Genomic DNA, 24929 nt, shown 5'->3' on the forward strand with positions numbered 1-24929 from the left:
CTTTACAACTACATTTGTATTATAGCTTGATGTATTTGTTCTTATTGTAATTTTACATTTGCATTGAAAATGGATTTGTATTCTTTATTTTCATTAAAATTATTGGTAGTTTAAATTTAAAGTTGGGGTCATTGTAATGTCTTTATTTTCTGGATCGGGTCCCGTGTCAGCCGGTGAAAAAGTCCATTCAGCACTTATTTCTAGGTAATTCCGTTGCCTTTTTTCCACCCTTTGTTTTATTAGTGCTTACCCCATACTCCTCAGATAGATGAGATGCTTGTAGAATGGTTGTTGGAAGAGGAACTTTCTTTTGAGAAGAGGATTCTACCACAGGTCATTTGTTATGGTATTCATTATGACTACATTGCACTATAGTTTCTTGAGATGGTCTGAAGGAAATTTTACATAAATGTTGAAACAGTCTTTGCACAATTTGTAGCAGTAACAAAAGTATTTTGTAGTCAAATTTAAAGTTAGAAGTGTTGTAAGACCTAATTTTCCACCTATTGTTATTATTGCTTACACCTTAATCCTTAGAATAAATTAAACTCTTGCTGGATGGGAGACTGAAAAGATGGATGACTTTGAGGAGAGGTTTCTAATTATACATGTAATTTCCTTTTTGTATCTGTCTTTACTATATTATGTTATATGTACTTATGATGATTTGACAGCAATATTATATACACATTGAAAATTGATTTTAATACTTTATGACATTAGAATTTTTCAAAATATTGTAGGGCACTTTCAACACTTTCCAGTTTGCCACTTGCTTTATTAGCACTAATCTGCTAACCCTTCAGATAGATGAGATGCTTGTATCAGAGCAGATGGAAGAGGAACTTACCTTTGATGAGAGGTAAATTCCTGCATGTCATTTCCTTTTGGTATACATTATGACTATATTGTGCTGTATTTTCTTGTGTTGGTCTGATAGCAGTTTTACATATACATAAAAGTGTTTCGCATACTTTATAACATCAAAAATTTTTCAGAATATTTTGCAGGCTCACTCTCAAAGATAGGACCGCTGTAACTTCTAATTTTTGCCACTCGTTTTTATTAGTGCTTAACACCTGACCCTTCAGATAGATACTTGCAGGATAACAGATGGTGGAGGAACTGTCCCTGTATGAGAGTGGTCTGAATACCTTTTGGTATCCATTATGGCAACTTTGTGCTATAGATTCTTGTATTCTTCTGACAATATTTTACATACACAATAATTGTTGCTTTGCATACTGTACTTTATATTAAAATTACTCAAGATGTTTTGTAATAGGTATTTGTATTACTTAATTTTACACCTATTATTGTTTAATTAGTGCTTACCTGTTTAATTAGTGCTTACCTGTTGACCTTCAGAGAGATGAGGTGTTTGCAGGATAGCAATGGGGAGAAATTGACCATCTTTAGAGGGGTCTAAATTCAGGTAATTTTCTTTTGATATTCATTGTAACAACAATGTGCCATAGCTTCTTGTCATTGTGCGATGAGAATATTAAGTTTGCATACTTTATATTAAAATTATTTAAAATATTTTATGTTCACATTTGTTAGTGCTTACCCCCTGACCCCTTATTTACTGTAGATGAGTACTTACAGGATAGTAAATGGAGGAGGAACTTGCCTTACATGAGAGGAATCTACCGAAAAGTCATTTCCTTGTGATATCCCAACATAATGCTATAGCTTCTTGTCTCTGTTGGTAACTTTACCTACTCCCTGAAAATTGCTTTGTATACTTTATACCACTGAAGTTATTTAAAATATTTTGCATGCTCACCGTCAGGGGTGGGTTAGTTGTAATGCCTTCTCGTGTGCCACCCATGCGTTATTAATACTTACCCCAGCCTGTCAGAGAGATGAGATGCTTACATGATTATATGGTAAAGGAACTTGCCCTAAATGAGAGGGTTTTGCCTACAGGTTACTTTCTTTTGATATTAGATATGAATACACCAAATTATGAGAGAGAGAGAGAGAGATCTGGCTTAAAAATGTTGTGTAAAAATCCCAAATATTCTTACACGGATAAAATACAGCATACTGTAGATAAAAGTTTCCTGAAATGAAATTGTACATTAATTGTTTCATTAATTAATTATTGTTAAAAGCTGTTGCAGCAATGTACAGTTTGATTTAGACTTTGAATTAAACAGTTTTGGAGGTTCCAATATGCATAATTCAGCAAGAATTTTTCATTCCTTTGCTTAGTAGACCTTCTAATATCTCAGATGAGTAAAGTCACACTCACTAATTAAGATTTTCTTATTTTGTATTGTTACACAAGGCAAGCATTTGTATTTTTTATTTAAAATTTTGGCCCCTATTTTCTTTTAAAATTTTCTAGCATTCAAAAGATTATACAGCTTATTTGCATAATTTTTAGTACGTATAACTATCCTCAACTTTGTATTGCTTTGATTACTTTCATTAATTATACATGGTGTTCATTAATCTTATCCAGTAGATCCTGCAATGTTGGATTCTTAATTTCCAGGTGCATGTGGTAATAAACAGGTTCTGCTGTCAGGTAAACCTGGGCATAGAATAATCACTAGCTTAAATTGACATGTAGCAGGTACAGTTAATCAGTGTATAACTGGACAAAGGTACCACATACCAATATGACAGTTTCAGAGTACTATAATTTGTATTTGTTCATATGTAGAACAAAGCTAGGCTTTAACGTGAGGATAAAATCTTCTAGCTCCACCTGGAAACTGGTAAAAAAACATATAAAATTGTAGAACAAGGTATTGGTGGCAATGGGTGGGGTTCGGTCAGTCAGATGAGAGAGGAGGAATCAGCCAACCTCCCTTAACCCGAGAGCACCGTGGCACATTCAGCTTTTTTTTTACCATCTTGCTAGAAGGATGTGCTGCTGCCCATCCTTCCAGAAGCCTGTGTTTTTCCTTGCCTGTTTTTCTCTTTTAGTTTGCCTTCTGTGTTGTGAAATAGTGCTATTCTGTGTGTTTGTGCATTAGTGCTTTTTGTTTGTTTTTTGTGTTGCATTGATCATGCAAACCCATATCTCATCTCAGTCTCCCGTTCCTTAACTCTGGAAATGCCCAGGGGTTGGTGGCTTCCCTTGTTCACGTTTTCTGGCTTCTTTTGAGACTGATCCCCATTATGGTGGAGGATTTTTGCCAAGAAGAGGCAGCAGCGGAGGAAGTTGGAGGTGCCATCTTGGAAGGGGTTTTCTCCTCCTTTAATGGCTGCTTCTCAGGCTCCTTCTTTTTCCTCTTCCTTGTCCAATCTTCCTCCAGTAGTTGCTTCTTCCTTGGAAGATTTTACCCCTTCCCATTCTTCCATAGCTTCGTCTTTGGAAGTTTCTGGAGAGAGGTCAGGAGGTATTCTTTCTGTTGCTGCCCCACTCTCGGGGGGGGGCGGGGGGCGCAGGTGTTCCCCCCTGTGAGGGAGGAGGCAGCTCCATCTAGTTCTTTCAGGATCGGAGGCTCAGAAGATGGCTAGCATCTGGGCATCTCTAGGCCTTCCAGGAGTACTAACCTTGGATGGCCTGTTATCCCATTTTCTGTCCTCTGGTGTTCCTTATCAACTGTCTCGACAGTTGCCAGCCCTTTTGCTCTTCCCTTAGCTGTACCGGGAGCTTTGGCTCCAGTGTTACCACATCAACCTTTGGTGTAGCCTGCCCAGTGTTGTGAGACGGCAGCTGCAGTGGCTACCCCTGCTCTCATTCCTAGCTCGTCCACCTTGATAGTTCCCAGTTCAGAGGCTCTCCTCGCTCCTCTGCTTAGACCTTTGGTTCCTGTTCAGAGTTTCAGGCTTTCTCCAGTGGTGGCGACTTCTACTCCTGCTCCGTCTTCTGATGCTCTCTTTCGAGCGATGGTCGACAGAGTTGACATCATTTTCCGAGAGAAGTATGGCCATGTTATAAAGAAGAAGCATTGCAGATCTCCATCTCAGCCTTCTCCTTCATCATCTTCCTCCTCATCTTCATTTTCGTCATCTTCTTCTCCTGCCCAGCCCTTCCCCATTAGACGTTGGAGGGTTAAAGACTTTGTTGCTGCTCCTTGTTTAAGAAGACCTAGAACCATCTCTATTTCTTTGTCTCCATCATTGTCCAACCATGGACGTGGTCTCCTGCTCCTGCTCACAGCCGTGTCTCTGATGGGGGTGTGTCACGTCCAGCAGCTTTTCGTCTCTTGGTAGATCTCTCCAGGCAAAAATCGGCGAAAGGAAAATCTACGGCAGTGTCATCTTTCCCCAGTCCCCTTGTTTGTGTTCATAGGATGGATGACAAGGCTCCTGTTAAGAAATCCTGTGTAGAGAAGTCTTCACAGGTTCAGCTGTTACCTTCTGGATCCCGCAATTCTACAACGCTTGTGAGGGGCTCAAAATTATGCGAATGTGTATTCAGCGTCAGCTGTTGTTGCCTTGTCTCTCTCCTTGTTCGGGTTCCCCTGCAAGAAGTGTTGTTTCCCGCTGTAGCTGGCACGTCCATGACGATAGGCCCCATCTTTCCAGTCCCAGTCATTGGGCTTTACATCCGCCTTCGTTGGCATCTCGATGTCTCTCTCAGTCACGATCTTCTGGAAGGAATCGGGATCATTGTTTGAGTTGCTCGACCGTGGACGTGACGTCACAGATGCACAGCCGTGCATTGACACATGGCCGTCGCACGGGAATGGAGATTCTGCCTCTCGCTCTTGTGAATGAAACGACCCTCTGGCAAGATTACTGTTGTCATCATCAGGCTATCAAGCCTCCAAAAAGTGTTTAGGGCCCAAAAGGGCTTACACCCCAGTTATTAATAAAGATGTCCCACGTTCATCTGATCCAATAGATAGAGTAGATCCTTGCAACCAGCAGGTGGAAGATATGGAGAACCAAGAATTTGTTACTACATATGCTGAGGTTACTGAACTCATTCTTGAGTACAATAATCTTTCTCAGGAAGCAGCATTGACTTCTTTGGATGTCCCTACAGGTATAGAGGCTTTACTCAGTCCTAAAAAGGATTAGAGGCTTCTATAGAGCTGCCATGCTCAAATCATGCAGATTCTGTCCTAGGGCATGTGAATTCTCTCATCTGCGGGTGTGATGATTCACTTCAGTCTAGTAGATAATTTAAGCTTCTACCCCCTATGCTGCCTTGACATAGAAGGTTTTGTGCAACACCTAATGTGGTGTTGCACCCTAGACAGATTAACCCAGACCTGGTTTGTTTGGGTCCTGGATTGACCTAGATCAAGATTAACCCAGACCTGGTTTGTTTGGGTCCTGGATTGACCCTAGATCAAGATAGGTCAGAAGGTCCTTCCTTTACTCATCAAGAGGTTGCTACCTTGGAGTCGACTGCCTCTTCTGCTTTTCAGACAGTGTCTTAGTTAGACATAGTCTATGGCAGTGGCCAATATATCTTCCCCTGCACTAGGTGATTCAGAAGACATTGCCCCTTTTATTAGGATTTTACAATCAGGTGGTAAAGCTATTTTTTACCTGACCCATTTAAATGCTAATATTTGGGTTAATCTTTTGCTGAAAAGAAGAGATGCAGCCTTCTCCAAGGTTTCAAGATGTATCAGCACAGATTCGTTGCTAGCCTTGAGAAATGGGGATGTTTTGAACTCCCTTCTCTCTTCCTTACAGAACAACTAGACATAGCAATTGATAGACATTGTGCAGACAATAACTACCAGCTAGTTCAAGCAGTGTCAGAGTCAGCCAGATCTTCTTGTCCTAGTACATTGAGACCTAGGCTTCAAGCTTCTCCGAAGAAGACCACGAATGCAGCATCTACTAGTAGGCCTGCTCAACCTGCTCAAACAACTTCTAAGAAAGCTCCATAACAACAGCCCTTTCAGGCCTGCTCTTCTAGACCAGGAAGAGAAGCCAGAGGCAGGGCCAGAAGAGGTAAACGATAGAGTAAGCGTCCCTTCCCACTCGTTGCCACCTGTGGGGGATGCCTGGCAAGCCACTGGGCTACATGGCAGAGTTTCAGAGTGGAGTCTTGGGTAGCGGGTTCTTCAGGTGGGATATCTACTACCCCTCGATTTCCCTTCCCCCTCTCTCTGAGCTACCTCTCCATCATCTGTCATACACCCAGGACTCTCTGAAATTTCTAGCTCTCCTGGAGGAAGTGAGGAAAATGATGGAGAAAGGAGTGGTGGAAATAGTCTGGCATCTTTCTCTGGGATTCTACAGTTGGGTTTTTCTTGTCCCCAAGGTGACGAGTGATTGGAGACCAGTGATAGACCTTTCGACCCTGAACCTGTTCATCAGGAAGACCCGTTTCAAGATGGAGACGTCTCGTACGGTCCTGTCAGCTGCCAGAAGCAATGATTTTATGCTCACAATATATCTGAAGGATGCTTACCTCCAAATTCCGATCTGTCACTCTTCCCAGAAATTTCTCTGCTTCAGTTTGGGAGAGCTGGTGTTTCAGTTCAAGGTCCTGTGCTTCGACCTAACAACAGCCCCTCAGGTGTTCACAAGAGTGTCATCCTGGGCTCATTCTCAAGGTATCTGGCTCTTGAGATGTCTTGACGACTGGTTGGTCCTGGCAAGTTCTCGGAAAAAGCTAATCCAAGACGGAGATTGTCTTCTCCAATTTTGTCATGGCCTAGGCATCATGATAAATTTGAAGTCAAATCTTCACCCCAGTCAAAAGATTCTTTACCTGGGAATGGTAATAGACACAGTGTCCATTGGACCAGTGAATTGAGAAGTTCAGGAAAGTGGCCCAGTCCTTTCTATCTGAACAGAAGCAGCCGGTGGCAAGTAATTCTAGGCCTCTTAACCTCACTGGAAAAACACGTTCCCCACAGCCGTCTCCACCTTCGATCTCTCCAATTCTCCAATGGAGATTGAAAGAATTATGGTCCCTTGCAAAGGACTCACCTCTGTTTCAGGTACCTCTGTTTGCAAAGGTGAGAAGGGACCTTCTGTGGAGGTTGGCCGATGAAAACTTGACTATAGGAGTGCCTTTTCATTCTCCTCCTCCAGATGGTGTTATGACATCAGGAGTCTGGAGTCTTCAGGACAAACAGCTGCGCATCAGTGTTCTGGAGCTGAAAGCAGACTTTCTGGCACTTCAGGAGTTTCAGGAGAGGGTGTCAGGGCACTCCATAGTTCTGATGTTGAGCAACACTATGGCAGTCACTTACATAAACAAACAGGGGGCTAGTCTCTTGCCAACTTCACTCCATGATGGTACTCATACACCAGTGGGCGATAGAAAAATCAGTAGACGTCTCAGCCAGGTACATCCCAGGCATGAGGAATGTGGTGGCCGATAAACTGAGTCATTAGGGTCAGATCCTGGGAACAGAGTGGTCCTTATATCAGGAGGTAACAGACAGGCTCTTTCTCCTTTGGGGAAGGCCAATCTGTTCGCAACAAGGTTCAACAGGAAGCTAAAGATCTTCTGTTCAGTTGTCCCAGACCCCTTCGCTGTGGCTGAGAATGCCTTACAACATCCTTGGGACAACCTGGAGGCTTACACCTTCCCTATCTTTTGCCTGATCCTTCAGGTCTTGGACAGGTTAATGACCCTGAAACTCCCTGGTGGTCTCATGCAGAATGGTTCCCTGATCTACTAGCCCTGCTGTCAGCAGTTCCCAGAGAGATCCCTCCATGGCACAACCTCCTCTGCCAGCCTAACGTCGAGAGATATCACCAGTCGGTAGGGTTCCTATCTCTTCACAGCTGAAGACTATCCAGTATTTCCTGCGAGTGAGAGGCTTTTCTTGGAGAGCAGTGACAGAGATGTCTGGCTGTCTCAGATCTTCCTCAGTCATTTACCAGGGAAAATGGGCCATCTGCTGCGATTGGTGTTGTCGATGGGGTCTCTCTCCAGTTGGAGCTTCTGTTCAGCAAATAGCAGATTTCCTAGTTTTTCTTCGGAGGGAGAAAAATCTTTCTGTGTCTGCCATCAAAAGGCTACAAGGCTGCTTTGGGTCTGGTTCTGCACCTAAAAGGTTGGGATCTGGCTCTAGTGTTAAGTAGTCTCACTCAAGCGTCGTATGAACCCTTCCGACAGTCATCTGACAGATATTTGACCCAAAACAGTCTTCTTACTTGCTTTAGCTTCATCGAAGAGCGTGGGTGAACTCCATAGTCTTTTGTAATGTTAAACACATGAGGGGTTGGGGGTCTGTAGCCTTTGAATTTGTCCCAGAATTCATAGCCAAGACTCAAAATCCATCCCTTCCTTGGGAGATTTTGTTGATAACAACCCAGACAAATTGCTCTTATGTCCTGTCAGGGCACTGCGTGTTACCCGAAAAGGACTCATCACCCCAGGCCAGGGTGTCGAAGCCTTTTGTAAGCTCAGGCCAGATCAAGAAAGAAGTGTCCAAGAACACCATCTCCTGGCTCCATGAGGTTATTAAATGTGCATATAGCACCTCTACAACCACGGATCCTAACTCAGTGCATGCAAGAGCACATGATTTTAGGAGTTGGGCTCTTCATTAGTTTTCAAGAAGAATTTATCTGTTCATAGGATTTTGAAGGGTGGTACTTGGCTTTGTCAAACCACCTTCACATCCTTCTATCTGTGGGACATTGCCCACAGGTCCTTGAACACTTTTTTCCTTGGGCCCGGTGGTGGGTGGCCGCTCAACAAGTTGTGTAGCTCATCTAGTGCCCCCTAGTGGGACAGTTTGTATTTTACCCAAGATAATGGTATGAAAGTGAGAGTAAATGAGGCGACAGGTCTTTTTTCCTTTCCCTTTTCCACTTCTCTACCCATGGGCAGTAGGAAGATTGATCCATCATGTGCTGGAACTGGTGGTTAGCTACGGGTGAGTGAGTGGCTTTTCTGTTTGAGAAAGTTTTATTCATACACAAAAATTTCCTTGCAGAAGCTAGTCCTTCCTCTCTCTGACAAGGGGAGAGAGGAATGATAACAAACAAATTGGTAGCTAACGTAGATTTCTCGATTGAACATATATAGCTCTAACTTCCAGTTACACAATGTTCCTCCACATTGTGTATTAGCCCAGCAGTCTGACTGTTTGATAAACTTTTTATCGGATGAATCAAAGGCATATGTCTCCTTCCTCTGCTTTAGCCTAATCAGGAAATGAGACCAGGTGTGCTGAAGATCCAGTCGGTTCAAGACTTTCCTTTCCTCCCACCAAAGGTGAGTCTATCCTCACGTTAAGACCTAGGTTTGTTCTGCATGTGAACAAATGACAATTTTTTTTATTTTGTATTTTTCATAGCTAGTAAACCTATGGTCTTAATGTACCTTGCCCACCTCTTGCCACCCCTCAAAGTGATTCCCTGGGCTGGAAGAAACTGAATGTGTCACAACAGTCTCGGGTTAAGGGAGGTCGGCTGATGCCTCCTCTCTCATCTAATTAGCCGAACCCCTTTGCCACCAATACCTTGTTCTACAACAGTATGTTTTTTATCGGTTTCCAGCTGGTGCTAGAAGATTTTATCCTCACATTAAGACCGTAGGTTTGTTAGCTATGAAAAATACAAATTAATTTTTAAAATTTGCCATTTTTCCTAACATTCAAACCTGGGGTCTTTACATATGGGATTTACTTTCAGCGCAAGCTGGAACTGGCCGTTAAACTTAAAATAAGGTGATTATTGGTAGTTGGCTACCAACTGCAGGGAAGACCTTACATCCAGTTAGTACACATCCACTTTTCTCTCGGCTGTAGTCTGAGATAGATGTGTCTCTTCTGCTGCCTGCCATTCGACTTAATTATTAATTTTCTTTTAATTTTTTTTTTTAGTATGTATACTAATTGAGGTGCCACATGTCAGAGGGGCCTATGTGCAAAAACATAGTTTTGGGATATTAAACTTTAAAGTTTTCCATTTGTACTGGATCTAATTTATATCAAGAGAATTCAGACCGTAAGTTTGGGGGGATTAAGGGTGAATTTAATTTGAAACTTATTCCCACGTGAAAATTACATTTCTTTCCTATATCTTCCCACCACTAACTCAAAATCGCCATGTTTGAGGGTTAGGCCCCCTCTGACATGCAGTGCCTCATTTGTTGTTTTGAGATATTGTACCTTAGGTGAGATGGATAAGTATTGTACATCCTCTATACTTTTTGTGATTTAGATTTTTCTAATATTATATCTTTGCACATTCACCAAGCATTGTTCAGTCACAATCAGTAACTGTTGCATACAATTTTACCTTGTAACCTTTTGAATTTGTGGTCACCTTCTTTTGCCTCCATTTTGCCAGCAAAATTCTGCAATATTTCAAATCTTCACAAAATATTAAGCCTAAATCATGTGCTTTAATTTGAATATAGATTACTCCATGTATTAATTGTTAAAAGTGTTTACCTAGTTTCAACTTTTTCAGTGAAATCTGGTGCCAACAGACTGTCATAGCCTAGGTTTGGAAACTTAATGATACTCTTCAATGCCCTAAGTTTACAATGCCCTAAGTTTATAATTGAGAAATTTACTTTATATTTCTAGGTACAGTAAATCACAACTTAATGGAATTCATTACTTCATAACTGCACCTTAAATGATAGTATTCAAGGTACTTGTGTAGTATTGCTGGTAGACATGCAAACTTTTCGTAAAAGTTTATACTATATAGTTACAGATTTTGTGTAGTATTGCATAAATTTGTTCCAAACACTTTGCAAATAGTGAATGTATTGTGTACAGTAGAATAAAAATTATAACTTTTATTGACACTTACTCAGATGTGATAACTGTGCTGCAACTATACAAAATAAGTCACTTTTAAGTTATGAAGCGGCTTTCAAGATATAAAAAGTTAATTTTAGCAATAAGACAATTTTGATGAGACTTGCGTCTTATAAAATTGATGCGATTTAGATATTTCAACTATTTAATGTTTACTTTTATTGTTCTGTTTATTTTTCAGTCACTGTTGGCCATTCTCCAAATCAGAAGGGAGTCGCATTTTTTTTTTTTTCCAACGGTAGTATTGTCCACTCATACATAATTATTAATTTATTTTCTTCACTTTAGGAATTTTTTCCAAGAGGCCAAACTTATTGGCTTCATGGCAAGAAGCTAAAGGTAAGATGCCACACATTAACATTATTTTTCCGTGCTAATGCTGCAACTTACTTTTATGGCACAACTATTTTTTGTTTTGTGTAACTAATATTGGTTTACTTTGTTAGGTAACTGTTTGAACATGAATCATTTGAGAGATTTTTCCTCTGTTCACAAGACCAGGTTCAAAATTTACTTGCCTGCCAATAATGAACATAGGTAAGCCAGTTAAGATGTGGGCTCTATAAAATGAAAATTTTTTCTCTTCTTATTTCTGAAGCAAGATAGGAGCTATTTGGAAGCGTTTATTGAAAGAACCAAGTCATGGCATTATGTTGGTTAAAACTTATACAAATAGACCCATTCCAATTTATAGTTAGTCAAGAATAATTAGTAAGGCTACAATAGGCAAAGGGCCTATAACAGTATTGCTGATTAAAGTCCTGAAAGGTCAAGCATGAAGTAACTTGTCATGCAAATAACTTTTCTGTTCAAAATCTCAGGAAACTTGTTTGATTAGTCAATTAGTAACTCAGGAGGAAGGTAAAGGGAAGAGTTAAACACAGGATTTGTACGAAACATTTTATATTATAGAGATTAGGATATTGTAAAATGAAATACATTCTGCATCTGTGGGATTAAAATGCAAAAGTCTCAACTTGAGTTTTGCGTCAGTAGTCCACCGCCGCAGTTAAACGTTATTCCATTCCCAAGACTGTCAGTAGTAAGCTAATATTTAGTTATCATCAACATCCTGGTTGTTATAAGGTGAATAATCTATACCATTAATCTTTTTCTGTGAGCCAATACATGTTACTTGTGACCTAGTCATAGAGATGAGAGTATGGAAAATTAGTAAGTCCTACCTATCTACATTATAGATCTAAAGTGATTGCAGGGTAGAAAGAAGCCGATACAAGAAAAACAAGTGGCATTAAAATTATCTTATATTATGAAATTATTTAATATCTGACATAATTTACATTTCTTCTTTAGAAATAAAATTACTGTATATACTGTACTCTGAGATGAGCAAGGTGATGATGATGATCATGAACACTTACTAGGACAGGTTATCATCATGATTGTTGTACAAAAAAGAAAGAAAAAATGTATTTCCAGACTGAACCTGTCAGCAGATAAAGTATTCTCCTTTCAAGTCACAAATGAAAATATAAATAGACTGAATAAAAATGACTTTCTCTTAATAAATAGCATTCCTTTGGAAACCTTCTAAAAGATTTTCATCACAGATCCACAACAACACTAAACGCAAACCAGACAGGTGGTAGTGACACACTTCTCAATGAATGACTTTGTGTAGGATAGCACCAACATAAGAGAATAATAAATTGAAACGACAGATGAAAGATTTTCGTACATATGAAAATAACATCTAAAAAAGAACATTAAATTTCTTAAATAACTCTACACTTAGTTTCACTTACCAGGCTTACATTTTTAAGCTAAATCTGAGTATACATTACCGTACATTTTAGTACTCAGTGAATCCAATTGCATGCAAGAAAAATATCAAAAAGAAAATATAGAAACGACTAAAATATGAGCTCAAGTACCTTGAGCTATATGGAAGTCACAACCAAGATAAGGCAACAAAAGAAGGAAGATAACTAAATAGGAATAAATTTACATTCTATACAAATTAATTGGCACATGTGCATACAACGGCTTTCTCCTCCAGTGATGAAAAGGAACCTCCACCCTACAATGATTCGATGTTAATGCATTATACATATAACTACTTAGAACTACCTGTGAAATGTCTGGTAAGTACAACTACTTACATTAATATTTGCACGTACTTTGATGAAGGCGAATCTTGGATGCTTTTCAAACATCCAAGTATGGCACAAACAGCAACATTGAGAGAAAAAATATTAAAATAAACTTCGTGCACTTGGCTTTCTAATCCCCAAAAATGCTTCTAATATTTATCGTCATTGCATAGGTTCATGCTTAAGTACAACAATAAATGATTAAGTACAATGAGAGGATGAACAACTATGTACATAAGTGTCAAGCTCTTCAAACAGATTAACACCAATCAATAAATCACACAGAAACTGCAAGTCTTTTGAGGTAAACCTATTGAGACTATTCCTCACAACTATGGCTTTTTTTCTAAGTTTTGAAGACTTACAGTTACCATTGTGTCAAGAAAAATTTCACTTCTAAATTGGCACATTAGAACTCAAAATAAGATATATATCTGAGCTTCATAACAGAAGGCACTTCGGGGTACTTCATGGCATCTATCGACAGATTCTGTAAATCACACAATAACAATGTATGGAGAGATTACCCGGCAACCTAAGGCACTAGTTAATAAAGTTACCATGAATAATTGCAACATCCCCTTTAAACTATGTAACTTTTAGTAACAAGAAAATCGTGGTAAGAAAATTTACTATTCTTTTGGTTAAAAAATGGCCTAAATTGGCAACTTGTCACAAACTATAGTAATAGTGAATGAAATACAGTGAGCACAGAAACCTAGGACACTTTCTTATCCTGTTCCTAAAATCCTCATCATGCTTTAGTTATGAAATGCAAATGTTGTGCCTGCAAATTTTGAAACCTTTTCATACCTAAATATGCTCATACCTTGATTTTGGCTTATAAAACATATATGTCAATTCATGAGTAATCACAAGCTGCACCTTTTTACTTCAACCATGGGCTATATGCCACTCTATACTTATTAATGAATACACACTTGTTTACTCACTTTGCATATTTAGTCCCAGATCATAGCACTAGGCTTAGAACATGCTTAAGACATGAGCTACATGACACGCTGTGATAGAAGCTATTGAGATTCATTAAACATCTATTATTCACTAATCTAAAAATGATAAAATATAACACCAACAACACAAAGACCCTAAGGATAAAGCTGTGTGACCGAGCTGAACGTTAGCACCATCTCTAAATGCACACTTTGTATAGTACCTGTCTCAAATGACTCACTTTTATAACAACATGCTTTGAACAGATTTGACCCATCTTCTCTTTCACTGATTTGTCACCTGTGTCACTGGAAATCCTAAGTAGAAGCTGCCTATAACTGAGCATCATATATCACCCTAGGAACGATTTTTTGAACTCTTAGAATTTTCTGTCCTATTTAGTAGTAGACGTTAAGTTAGTGCAATACAGTACTTTAAATGTTTAGTTCAGAAAAAATGATGGCTGTGCCTCAAAAAGGCATACAGGCAGGCAGGCTAGAAGGAAGGTGTAGGCAGCCAAAGCCTTCATTTATATTATGCATGTAGGCTTCCCTATGCCCACCTTCGTTGTACACCCTGCCCTTGTTCACGGGTCGACAGTATGGCCGCCGCCGCAAGACCCTAGGGTCGTAAATCCTGCCCTGATTCAGAGCAAAATTTTGCGGTACTGAAGGCACGTACCAACGATCGTGGAGCCGGGTGGGCGATGCGGCAGCACCCAGAGCGCAGCGAGGTTAGTGGTGTATCCTAGGGTGAATGGTGGTGGTGGTGGTGATGGAGTGGTGGTGGTGGTGCCTCAGTGCTGGTCAGTAGTGACACGAGGGACACAAGAGAAGGAGCCCGGGGCGGGTTAGCAACGCGCCAGGTCGGCTGAGGGACCAGGATCATCCGAGCCAGAGGGGAGTTAACAGAAAAAGAGAAACGAATGTTAGTACATTACACTGGTGCCAGATGCCCCAGCATTAATTCTAAATTATTATTTTGATTATTAATGTGATCTTTACACATGAAGGTGCACTGTATTTACCACCCCTTAATCCACTGGCTTAGGACATAAAGCTGCAGTATATATAAAAAAAGATATATTTACAGTGCTAACCTAAAGATCTGCTCTACAGTGCCCTGCTAGGCAGCATGCATGCGGAACCACCTGCCATTGTAAGTGACAGAGCCAGCAATCAAGGAAGAAAGGAAGAGGAAATAGACTAATAGAAAGCAATACCCTTCTATTTATGGGTACTAAGCACAAGAGAAGCTTAAGAAAAAGATTAAAATGATGTATGAATGGGCTTTATGGAATATAAAGTAGTACAGTAGTGTAATGTACAAGAAATAAGGATGCAATGCAAATCTACACATAAATGGAAAGTAACAAAAACAAAATTTTCAATTAGGAGTACAGTATGCCACGCTAATGAAACTGATTATCAAATAAGCAACACTTGCCTACACGGGATGTATGCTTCCAAAATATTAAATGTACTTGCAAATTACTGTAAAGACCAAGTGTGCAAAAAACAGTAATATAACCCCTATATAAATTTATTCTAGACTCATATTGTACATGGATATTTTGAATTGTTTGTAAATTGGACATATACAACATGAAAAAGTAAATTGCAAAGGGGTTATGTATTTTGTGATAATTTTCAACATTACTGAAACCTTGCAAAAAAAACTAAGGCATAATAAAAAAAATCATTAACATGTTACAAAGGAATCAAAGTGAAATTAAAGAGCAGTTTAGTTAAACTTTACAATCATGTTAATAGCACAACTGTTTTAATTGATAAACAAGCCAAACAAAGTTTTCGTGTACTCTGTGTGATGGAAGCATCTAACAGAAGCAATGAAAGGAAAATGTACTTTTCTACATTACCAGATGACCTTAAGTAAAATGATCTAAAATAATGTGTGTGTGTGTAGAAATCAAACTACCAAAGAAAAATTAGAATGTATTAAGTATTTCTGAAATGGAGAAGTTTATTTCCATAGGCTTTAAACTTAAAACTCCAAAGAAGTGTCCATCTCTTGCTGAATTACTGCACATTTGCTGGGGCTATCATTAGTCCACTGATGTAAATTAATAAAATCTAGTGATATAAAGTAATGTCTATTTGAATAACGGTGTAACAACGTTTTCTCAATATAGCTACTAAGTTTAATACAGCAAGTGGAAAGGAAATTTTCCCTATCTTGTTAGTTATCCTTTGTTCCCAAAGTGTACCATGAAGGACACTAGGCTTACGCAAAATATATATGACCATAGCCAGACATCCACAATTGTAGACCATTAAAAGTTTTAAATCTCTAAACCCTAATAGGCAGTGTAATCTGGAGTCATACATTAGAAAATTAAATTTGATACATCTAATATCTCTAAGCTATGTTGATGGTGAAAGACATTACTTTGGAACAATAAATGACAAGCCTAAAACACAATAAAAGATAACTACATTAAGGTTAATATTAGTCAGTCTAAATTAATAATAAAAATATTTGAAAATAGGTGAATAATTTAAGATACATATTGCACAGATTAGTTAAAGATGCATGAAAAAGTAAATGTTAAAAGGATTTGATAATATTTAGTGTGAAAAAGTTAGAATTCAAAATACAAAAGCTTTAATTCTTCTGAGGACACCATGAGGTAATGATAATGTGAATGTGTTGATAATCATTGTACAAAGCAAAAGCTGTAGTTTTAAGTAGAATGCTGGAACACTAGTGAACTGCAACATTGTACAAAATTTAATGTAGGTGACTGGGGAACAAAATGTAATGTTCTGATACTGTGAATGACAATGATGAATGATGGGAATAAATACAATGTAAAGAAAAAAAAAAAACACTCCACCAGGAATGAATGATATGCCTTCTTTTAAATGTGAAGATAGAAAAGTACATCCAATGATTACTACTACTACGGCTACTGTCCCCAATACTTGTGGCTGGTTCCTCAGGCAAGCACTCTTGGCCTTATGACCATTAGTCAGGTTGTACGTTAGTCATGACTACGGCCCAACAAAATTACCTCAGGCTGGTTAGTTTCTTTTTAGGTAGATGGAGATTAATTATTTCAATAAGTCTAAGGATGGATTTTTTTTCATTACTCATTATTTACACATGAAAATGGTGTTGAAGTACCCTTAGTTATTCTTTTGTTTCTTCTTGGAATGAAAAACATTATTTAATTTTCATCATCAATTTATTTCATGACTTAATGAAAAAATCCAGAGATATACAAATACTTTGGGCTCTTGTAGCTGTGACCTGTACTATTTTTCTTTCTTTTTTCCTCAACATGCGACCACAACAGATTCTTGGGTCCCAAAACTTCTGTGGTACACACAACCACAGTCCTTATTAACTACCCATTTTAAAGCATAATTTAAGTGACTTAAAAAATACACTATAAACGGGAAAAAAAAAAGTGCTCCAGAAATGCATGACAGGCAAGTCAAACTGTCAAAATGCTTTCCTTGTGCTTATCAAGTGATTTACTCCAAATTTAATAAGGGGCCTTGTAGTTCCAGTACCCAACCAATCAAGAAAATAACCCTAAAGAGATTTCACTAAAAATCTTTTCATTGACCAACCTCTCAACAAGATTCCGGTAGCATTTTTTATGGTGGAGGACATGGTGAGCCACTTTCAACTGCTTACAGAAGTCTCAATGGTGAAATGGAACAAACAGATTTTGTAAAACAGAACAAACGATGATGTCAAGGCCATAATGGAATTGACTAGGGAGTTTCAATGAAAGATGAGATTCATCGTAACATAAAAAAATGGTTAAAAATAATAGAAAAATACACTTTTCGTTATACTGCTAACAAGCAAGATATTCTACAAAATAACTGCAGCATGGACGGAATGTTTAAATAACTAACGAGTTGACAGGTGCCTCATCATGCCCAACCATTATATATGGTATATAGATAAAAGATATATATATATATAATATATACACACATGACTAAAATATATCATTCCCCCACATCAACAGTAACAATCTAAGAACCTAAGAACTTATTTTTCAAGTGTCAAAAAAAATATATATGAAAGTCATCTAGAACAAGAGGAAAGGAATTCGCAACAAATAATAATAAAGGTAAATAATAAAAGGAAAGAAAAGTAATAAAAAGCAGAACCTGATAAACATGGATCAACTATTGAGATGGGGGTGGAAAAGGAGGATATGGGTGTGGGGAGCATGAACGAGGGACATGTTGTCTCACCGGACAATAGACTAACCTGGGATGTGGCCTACGAGAGCGTACCCGTCCTTTGATAGGGGTGCTCCCGTGCCTGGCCCAAATGGCGCCGCTGCTTGGCCGCTACACCTGAACAACATAATGTGATGGCATCATGTGGCAACGTACACACCAAACAACGGCTTTAGCTCCAAATAAGTCACCAATTCTAAAGCTTCAGTTTACTTTAAATTAGACCTATGCAGAATCACAATTATAGTGAACTTTTATTTTTATTTGACTTGTTTCATTATCCTCTTTCCAGTCTTCAAAACACTTCTAAAACACACATTGACCTACATCAATAAAAGATATAAACTGCATAGTTCTATTTTCAAACTTCTGCTTGAAATTTTCATGCACAAAAATAAAACCAAAATCTTAATAAACTTAAGTACACATTGCTTCATGTGTCAATTCTCATTACACAATTCATTACAAAAATTGCACCATAAAAATGTACACGACTACAACTGCTGCCAAATGACACCTAATCACTGAATCTTGATGTGTAATGTATAGGAAGCTATGGTAGTATCTACAGAACCTACACAAGCTGCTTCAGTACATCAAGTCCTCAATGGTAACTAAAAAGGAAATAACTACAACAGTACAAAAATAAACGATTAAAAAATCACACAAGTTCATATTCAAGCCAGGTTTCACGTGACCAGGCACACAGACAGAAAATCTCTAAGGGAAGAACCTGATTTCAAACAAGTGTATGTACACTGATAGCACCACCGAAATCAGACTGCAGCTGGAAATGATCAAGGCCAGTTAGTTCTGTTAGTACTGTTGTTATTACTATTCTTACAGTATTTCATTTCATGTGTGGGTGTGAATGGACAGTGTAGTATGTGTGTATGTATAAGGGTTCCCAGTTGGGAGAAACGCAAGGCCTAAAACAAACTGAGGTAACTTGAAGGGGCTCTACTTCAGTATTTAATTCTGCCAACATAATTTATGCACCACGTGACTAGTAATCAAAAGTGAGTACATATATACACAAGTAGTATATATATATATTTATATATTTATAAATATAAAGTGAATTCAGGGATTCCCACCACAGTCACATTCGACTTCACCATCACAAATAGAATCATTACGCATTTCTTGTTTTTTCAAGTTAATCAATGCAGTGTACAGTGGTAACATTAAAAATTACTGTTCAGTCAGTGCAGGAAAAATGCCCTGTTATTGAAAGTTGAGTCACTGAAATTTGCAACTGTAATTATCTGACATGTGATTGCAGGCCCAAGGAATGTTTTAAATAAAGAAATTGCCTGACAATCTCATAAATCAGTAAAGCATGTAAGGGCAAATTCTTTTAATGTGGGAAACCCTGGCGCATTAGTGAAAACAACAAATATGTACTGTACTGTATTACATTATTACTAAAGACTAGAGCATTGTAAGTACCTTTGACCAAAAGATCATTTATGATGTTATTAAGGACAAGAACATATTGTGAATAAGATTTCTTTCTTAAAGATAGCAGATGTATATCTTTGGCAAAACTGTATTCCCTTGAAAATGAAAATTATACCCTTACTTTACTTATGTCCATCGGCAGAACTCTTACAATTTTTTTTTTTTTCAGTGTGGACTACTCTTTCCACTAAAGCATTTGTACACTTAATTGAAAATTTCAGTATTGAGAGTACCCCCTTTCAACTGGGGATTAACTGAGAATTACCAAGATTAGATTGTTAGCTTCTATGTTAATACTAGTTTGTGGTTAATACATTAAGAAATCTAGTATGTATGCAGAGCACCCTTCAATCACCTAACAGGTTTTGTTAATACCCACAGGTGAAGGCCATTGGTTAGTTCTTACTTAGAATAGCCATGATACACACCAGCTAATTAATCAAAAATATATAAATGCATAAACTCTGATGAATGCTGACAAAGACCTAACAGTAAATAACTTACTTCTGGAACATTACAACTACAGTACACAAAGAGAAAGGGAAGAAATAAGAGGAAAACTCGATTATAAAAGCTGGTTTCTACTATGGCTATTAAATCCTTATCATATTATGATCCTGGCATTATACAATGCAGTTAGCATGTAACCCGTTTCTTCTCTCTTCAACCTAGGATTGAATGGTGTTAATATTATGGCACAATGGTTTAACCTCTATGAAGAGGTTCCTCCATATACAGCTTCTTAAGCAACTGCCTTGCTCTTTAAAAGATTTATAACTTACTACTGTCTATAGCTACTATTAAGTATCTAAAATCACAATTTAATTATAAAGTTTGCAACAGGTATAAAATAGTGATTTAATATACCTCTATAAGCAGGGTTAAAATTTAACATGCTTACAGTATCATGCATTTCCATTAAGTACATTTAATAGTAATCATAGGAAAAACTAGTCATAATTCAAATTTCCCATCTAATGATTATTTCTTTATCCAAGGCAATTGCTTTCACTACTCAGGTTATAAGCTGCGTCCTAAGATTCTGGATCACCATACTGAAATATTTTGGGAGACCTCCAATATCTGAAAAGTTTTTCTAAAATAGGTTAACCGCTCTCAAAAATAATTTGAAAAGAAAATTAGAAAAAAAATTTAATGAATGACTATGAACGCAGTCTATTGTTAGTGCGGCACAGATATCGACTTATCCAACTGGTGCCACCTGGGTTAGTAAGTTGGTCCCTCGGCAGCTATTATGAAACTGTCACCATTTTGAAAACAAAAGTATGAATGAGAATCATATGTCAGCTGGATTTTCTATTCTGGATGGTTCATGAATGAGAAATAGTAGTTTATTCAACCTGCACTATCAGTAGTTGAGTGCTTGAATTAACACTGGAAGATACTGTCATAGTGTTATCTGGGTGTCACAGTCTCAATAAAAGCAACCTTGTTATTCATGAATGTTATTACTACATTCTATTAGATTGCACAAACCAGCTCCTGTATAAAAAGATGTAGTAAATTACTTTGAACTAATGTATACCAAACTACATTTCTGTTAAATGTACCTGCTTTCAACTAACCTCTGCTTTTGAGAGGAAATCCCATTCCAGAAATTATTTACTCTGCTTCCATGACAGAATGATAAAAATTCAAGAGAAAGGCAATATAAATTTGGAAGTGCATTGCAAACCCCTTTAAAATGATGATTACTTCTAGTTAGAAATAAATCTCATATACACATGGTACTTACAAGTGAGCTTATACAGTACATGACATTACCATTTATGCTAATACAAGCAAGCTTTAATTTGGGTGTGGGATGCATCCTCACTTTAGTCAAAACACCCAATGTAGCTCTCATTTACACCTTTTATATGATAAAGAATATTAGTTTTTGATGCCAAAAGTCAACAAGGACAACTTATGTTCCAGGAAAAAACTTTCACAAAAATGTATTTTCAATGCTATACAGGACATCATGCAAGAAGTCTACATTTAGCTGCTGGTTACACATTCAGGTTAAATGAATCTGCCTAAACTTGAGAAAACTAACCAAATAAGATGTCCAAATTAATACAGGTCTCCCTTGGAGGCTAATATACCAAATGTGAGTAAGTTATTCGACAAAAATTGTTCATGTACTGTAATCTGAAAGTTTCAAATGCAGTCTGTTACTGTACCATAAACTAGAACCACCCTGCCACTGAATCTACGATGACGTTATTATGAATCCTGAGCTGCAAAGTGTGCAAACTGTTTTGATACATTTACAAGGATCCTCACTAACCTACAGCAAAATGATAACTAGGTTGTTTGCATATTTAACATTGTTTAATATCTATCCACCTCAAAGTACACAAACATCAAGGTGTATTTTTCACATCCCTCAATCTGTCTAGCATATTTTTTGTAAAAAATAATTTTGATTTATATATCGAAGGTTAATCATGTGGAGAACTATAAAGCATAGCTTACTATAAGCTCACTTGTAAAGAAAAACATGGATGTAAAAACATGAATACCATGTGCAATAACATATCTTGGTATGTTTTAATTCCATTTCATTCTAATCTTCTTTATTCATTTGATGTGCCAACAGCTAGAAAATGCACTATGAACATCATGTGTACTGTATTAAAGTAAAAAGGCAAAACTAAATTAAAAATAAAAGCATAAAGATTCAGACCTAATCATAAAATATGATCATTTAAAGGAGCTTAAAAATGTTTCAATATAAAACAAAGGAGTAAAGTTAAATGAAAAGATGTGTATTAAGGTATTACCGAAGAGGAAGTGGGAAATATCAATTAAAATTAGACAATCTTATAATATCTAACGCATGCAAGACATGTCAACCCAAAACCAAGATTAACTATACAGAATTACTGTATCCACCACCATGATCAAGTGACGATTAAGAATACTCATAAATATCTGATAATCTTAATTATGCTAGTTACAACTAAAAAGCTATTATGATAAAAAAATGGTCTATTTTGACCATTTTAATTTCAATAACACTCTTTGCAAAAGAGTTATATCTATCAGCTGATATATATATATATGTATATAAATAAATATGAAGATAAAAGAGCCATCAAACTCACAACCTCAAACTCTCAACAGAATTAGAATAATTATTATAATTATAATAATTCCATAATTTTCTATTTCATAATGCACAAATTAACAAGCTAAGATTTGGCACTAGATTAAAAAACCGTACAATGACCAGTCCTCTGAGTCCAGATCTGGTAATGGTAACCCTTTTCTTTTCCAGAATAAAAACAAAGATGACCTCAGAGGTAGAGAAAGCACCATACATAAGTAGATTTACAAATGAAAGCACTGGCCACAAAATGGAATGCAATAAAAAAATCACTGGGCTTTATGCACGCTGAATGAGCAACATTTGATTACTAGAGGACTGAATCAGAAAAAATAAAAACCATGAAGCTCAACCAATGTTAAGTTTTGTTTTCCGCAAACATCAACAACTAATAAACAAGGTATGTACTTTGTTTTATATCTATCAATTCCCCTAACACTGTAGAAAGTGTTAAGCCAGAGCCAATTTCCCTAGCGCAACTGAGTCAGTTCTTGGCTATCATGGCAACACACCACCGCACACTCTGCAAATGCTGTGGGTGGCAACATATGACCTGATAGTAGTACAGTGGCTAACCCTTGGGTGGGCACGTATGTGAGCGGTGCGTGGGTGCGGTGGTGTGGGTGACTAGTACATAGTTCATCTGGCAAACAACCCACCAGCAGCATCCGGGGGGTATTCAGTCAGGAGTGGTGAGGTGATGGCAGCATAGTTGGCGGCAGCATACTCCGCAGCAGCAGCATACGGAGCATAAAGGAGACCAGCTGAGGCATCACTTGCAGCAATCAATGGTGGAGGTATGCCAGCACTTCCAGTTCCATTGATCAGCGATGTGGAGGTGGGTACATGAATTCTGGCTGGCATGATAAGAGGCGGGCCTCCCAGTGGCGTAGTGGTGCGAATGGGGGACTGAAGTCCCATTCCTGGGGTAAGCAGGCGTGGAACCTCCCCTGTAAGATGACCCAGAGCCTCAATTTCTGGCAAGGGACAGAGAAGGCTGGGTTAGTAAGTCAGTTCACCACCACCAAGACAACAAAAATTAGTGAATGATAAAACACCAATAAATTACACTGAAATCTACTCAAAATCAATATCCAGTAAAAATCTATTGAAACAAAATAAATTAACTGCCCAACACCACATTCATTACCTCAGGTTAAACAGCCAATCTTTTACAGCTGATTATGTGTACTATAAAGTTGAAGCTAATAAGTTCTTCAATAGCCACACATGGTTAGTCAAATCCCTTAGGATGGTTACTCATTTAATTTGGATTTCTATTTCAGCAAAAAGCTCAAGCATTCTAATGGTAAGTATCATACCATAGAAATAAATTTTTGTGGCTATAATCACAGTTTTAAATTTATTTTGGTGGCTATAGAATATTCTAAAACACCAAAACTTATATTTTACATAATTATATTACTCTTTAACAGAACAATTAGCCTTTCACAGGTCATGTGGCATATACTCTGGAATTTAATTTACATGGGTAGAGCAATCTCACATACAGTATATCTATCAGATATAACCAACCTCACTTTAAAACAGATTACAGTAGGGAAGCAAATTCTCAAGTTATATATGAAAAACTCAGTGATAAATTTTATTTAATTATTAATCACCTATACATTCTAACTTTAATTTACAAATTCATTCATTTTAAAATCAGGCTGAAAGTGTTCAGAACAGTAGAGAATGGAAAGAACTCACTGATCCAAACATGAATAATAATGAAAACAATGTCTGTCACTCTACGATCCAATCAGTAGCTCAACTAAATTTGAGTTTAATGAGAAACATAGTCAAGTGGGAAAGAAATACCATTTATTATTTTCATAAACTTTAGCTATTAACAGATATTCACTAAAAGAGTAAAAAATTAATTTTATCTGATATTTCAAACTAAATTAAGTGTAGTGATTCAAAACTCATAACTCAACGCTTACCCTGAAAATACTATTTTTATTGAAATAAACAATGTTCAAAAAATTATAATTTATTTCACACCCACACACATCATATATAACAAAAAAATAAAAAGGAGTCAAAACCCAACTGGACATTCCAGTATGACAAAACCTTTACAAGGAAGAATGCCATAAAACTACACACTAGGATTTATTTTTAGTTTATAAGATTACCAGATTAATAATTCTAAAAAGATTTCCAATTATTCATCACCAAAATGGGTTTCAGTATATAATGATGCTTAATAATCATTAATAAGACTGCTATGCTTAGTGATTGCAAGGAAGATTGCAGAGCAAGGATCACAATCACACACCCATCTTCTAACTAATCTGCTGTATGAGAATATTTCCAAGATAATAGTTCTGAGCTACTTCAGTAACATAACTGGACTAGAGAAACT

The 24929-nt window shown here is 37.4% G+C and overlaps 1 protein-coding gene across 8 annotated transcripts in view; it reads right to left on the reverse strand.

Moving 5' to 3' along the window:
- Positions 1 to 11565: 11565 nt before the first annotated feature.
- Positions 11566 to 24929, reverse strand: part of how (protein held out wings) — a 188270-nt gene continuing 174906 nt past the window's right edge. For 4 of the 8 annotated variants that reach the window (XM_067097083.1, XM_067097066.1, XM_067097100.1 and 1 more), the window contains 3 exons: positions 23215 to 23532; positions 18005 to 18093; positions 11566 to 14617 (listed from right to left, as the gene is read on the reverse strand). In XM_067097083.1, the coding sequence (XP_066953184.1) occupies positions 18017 to 18093; positions 23215 to 23532 (395 nt within the window). In that variant the 3' untranslated portion in view covers positions 11566 to 14617; positions 18005 to 18016. The remainder of the gene's footprint in view (positions 14618 to 18004; positions 18094 to 23214; positions 23533 to 24929) is intronic. The other 4 variants (XM_067097087.1, XM_067097075.1, XM_067097097.1 and 1 more) reach the window with 3 other exon arrangements.

This window comes from Macrobrachium rosenbergii, chromosome 4 (assembly GCF_040412425.1).
Source record: "Macrobrachium rosenbergii isolate ZJJX-2024 chromosome 4, ASM4041242v1, whole genome shotgun sequence".
In the NCBI taxonomy this organism is placed as follows: Eukaryota; Metazoa; Arthropoda; class Malacostraca; order Decapoda; family Palaemonidae; genus Macrobrachium; species Macrobrachium rosenbergii.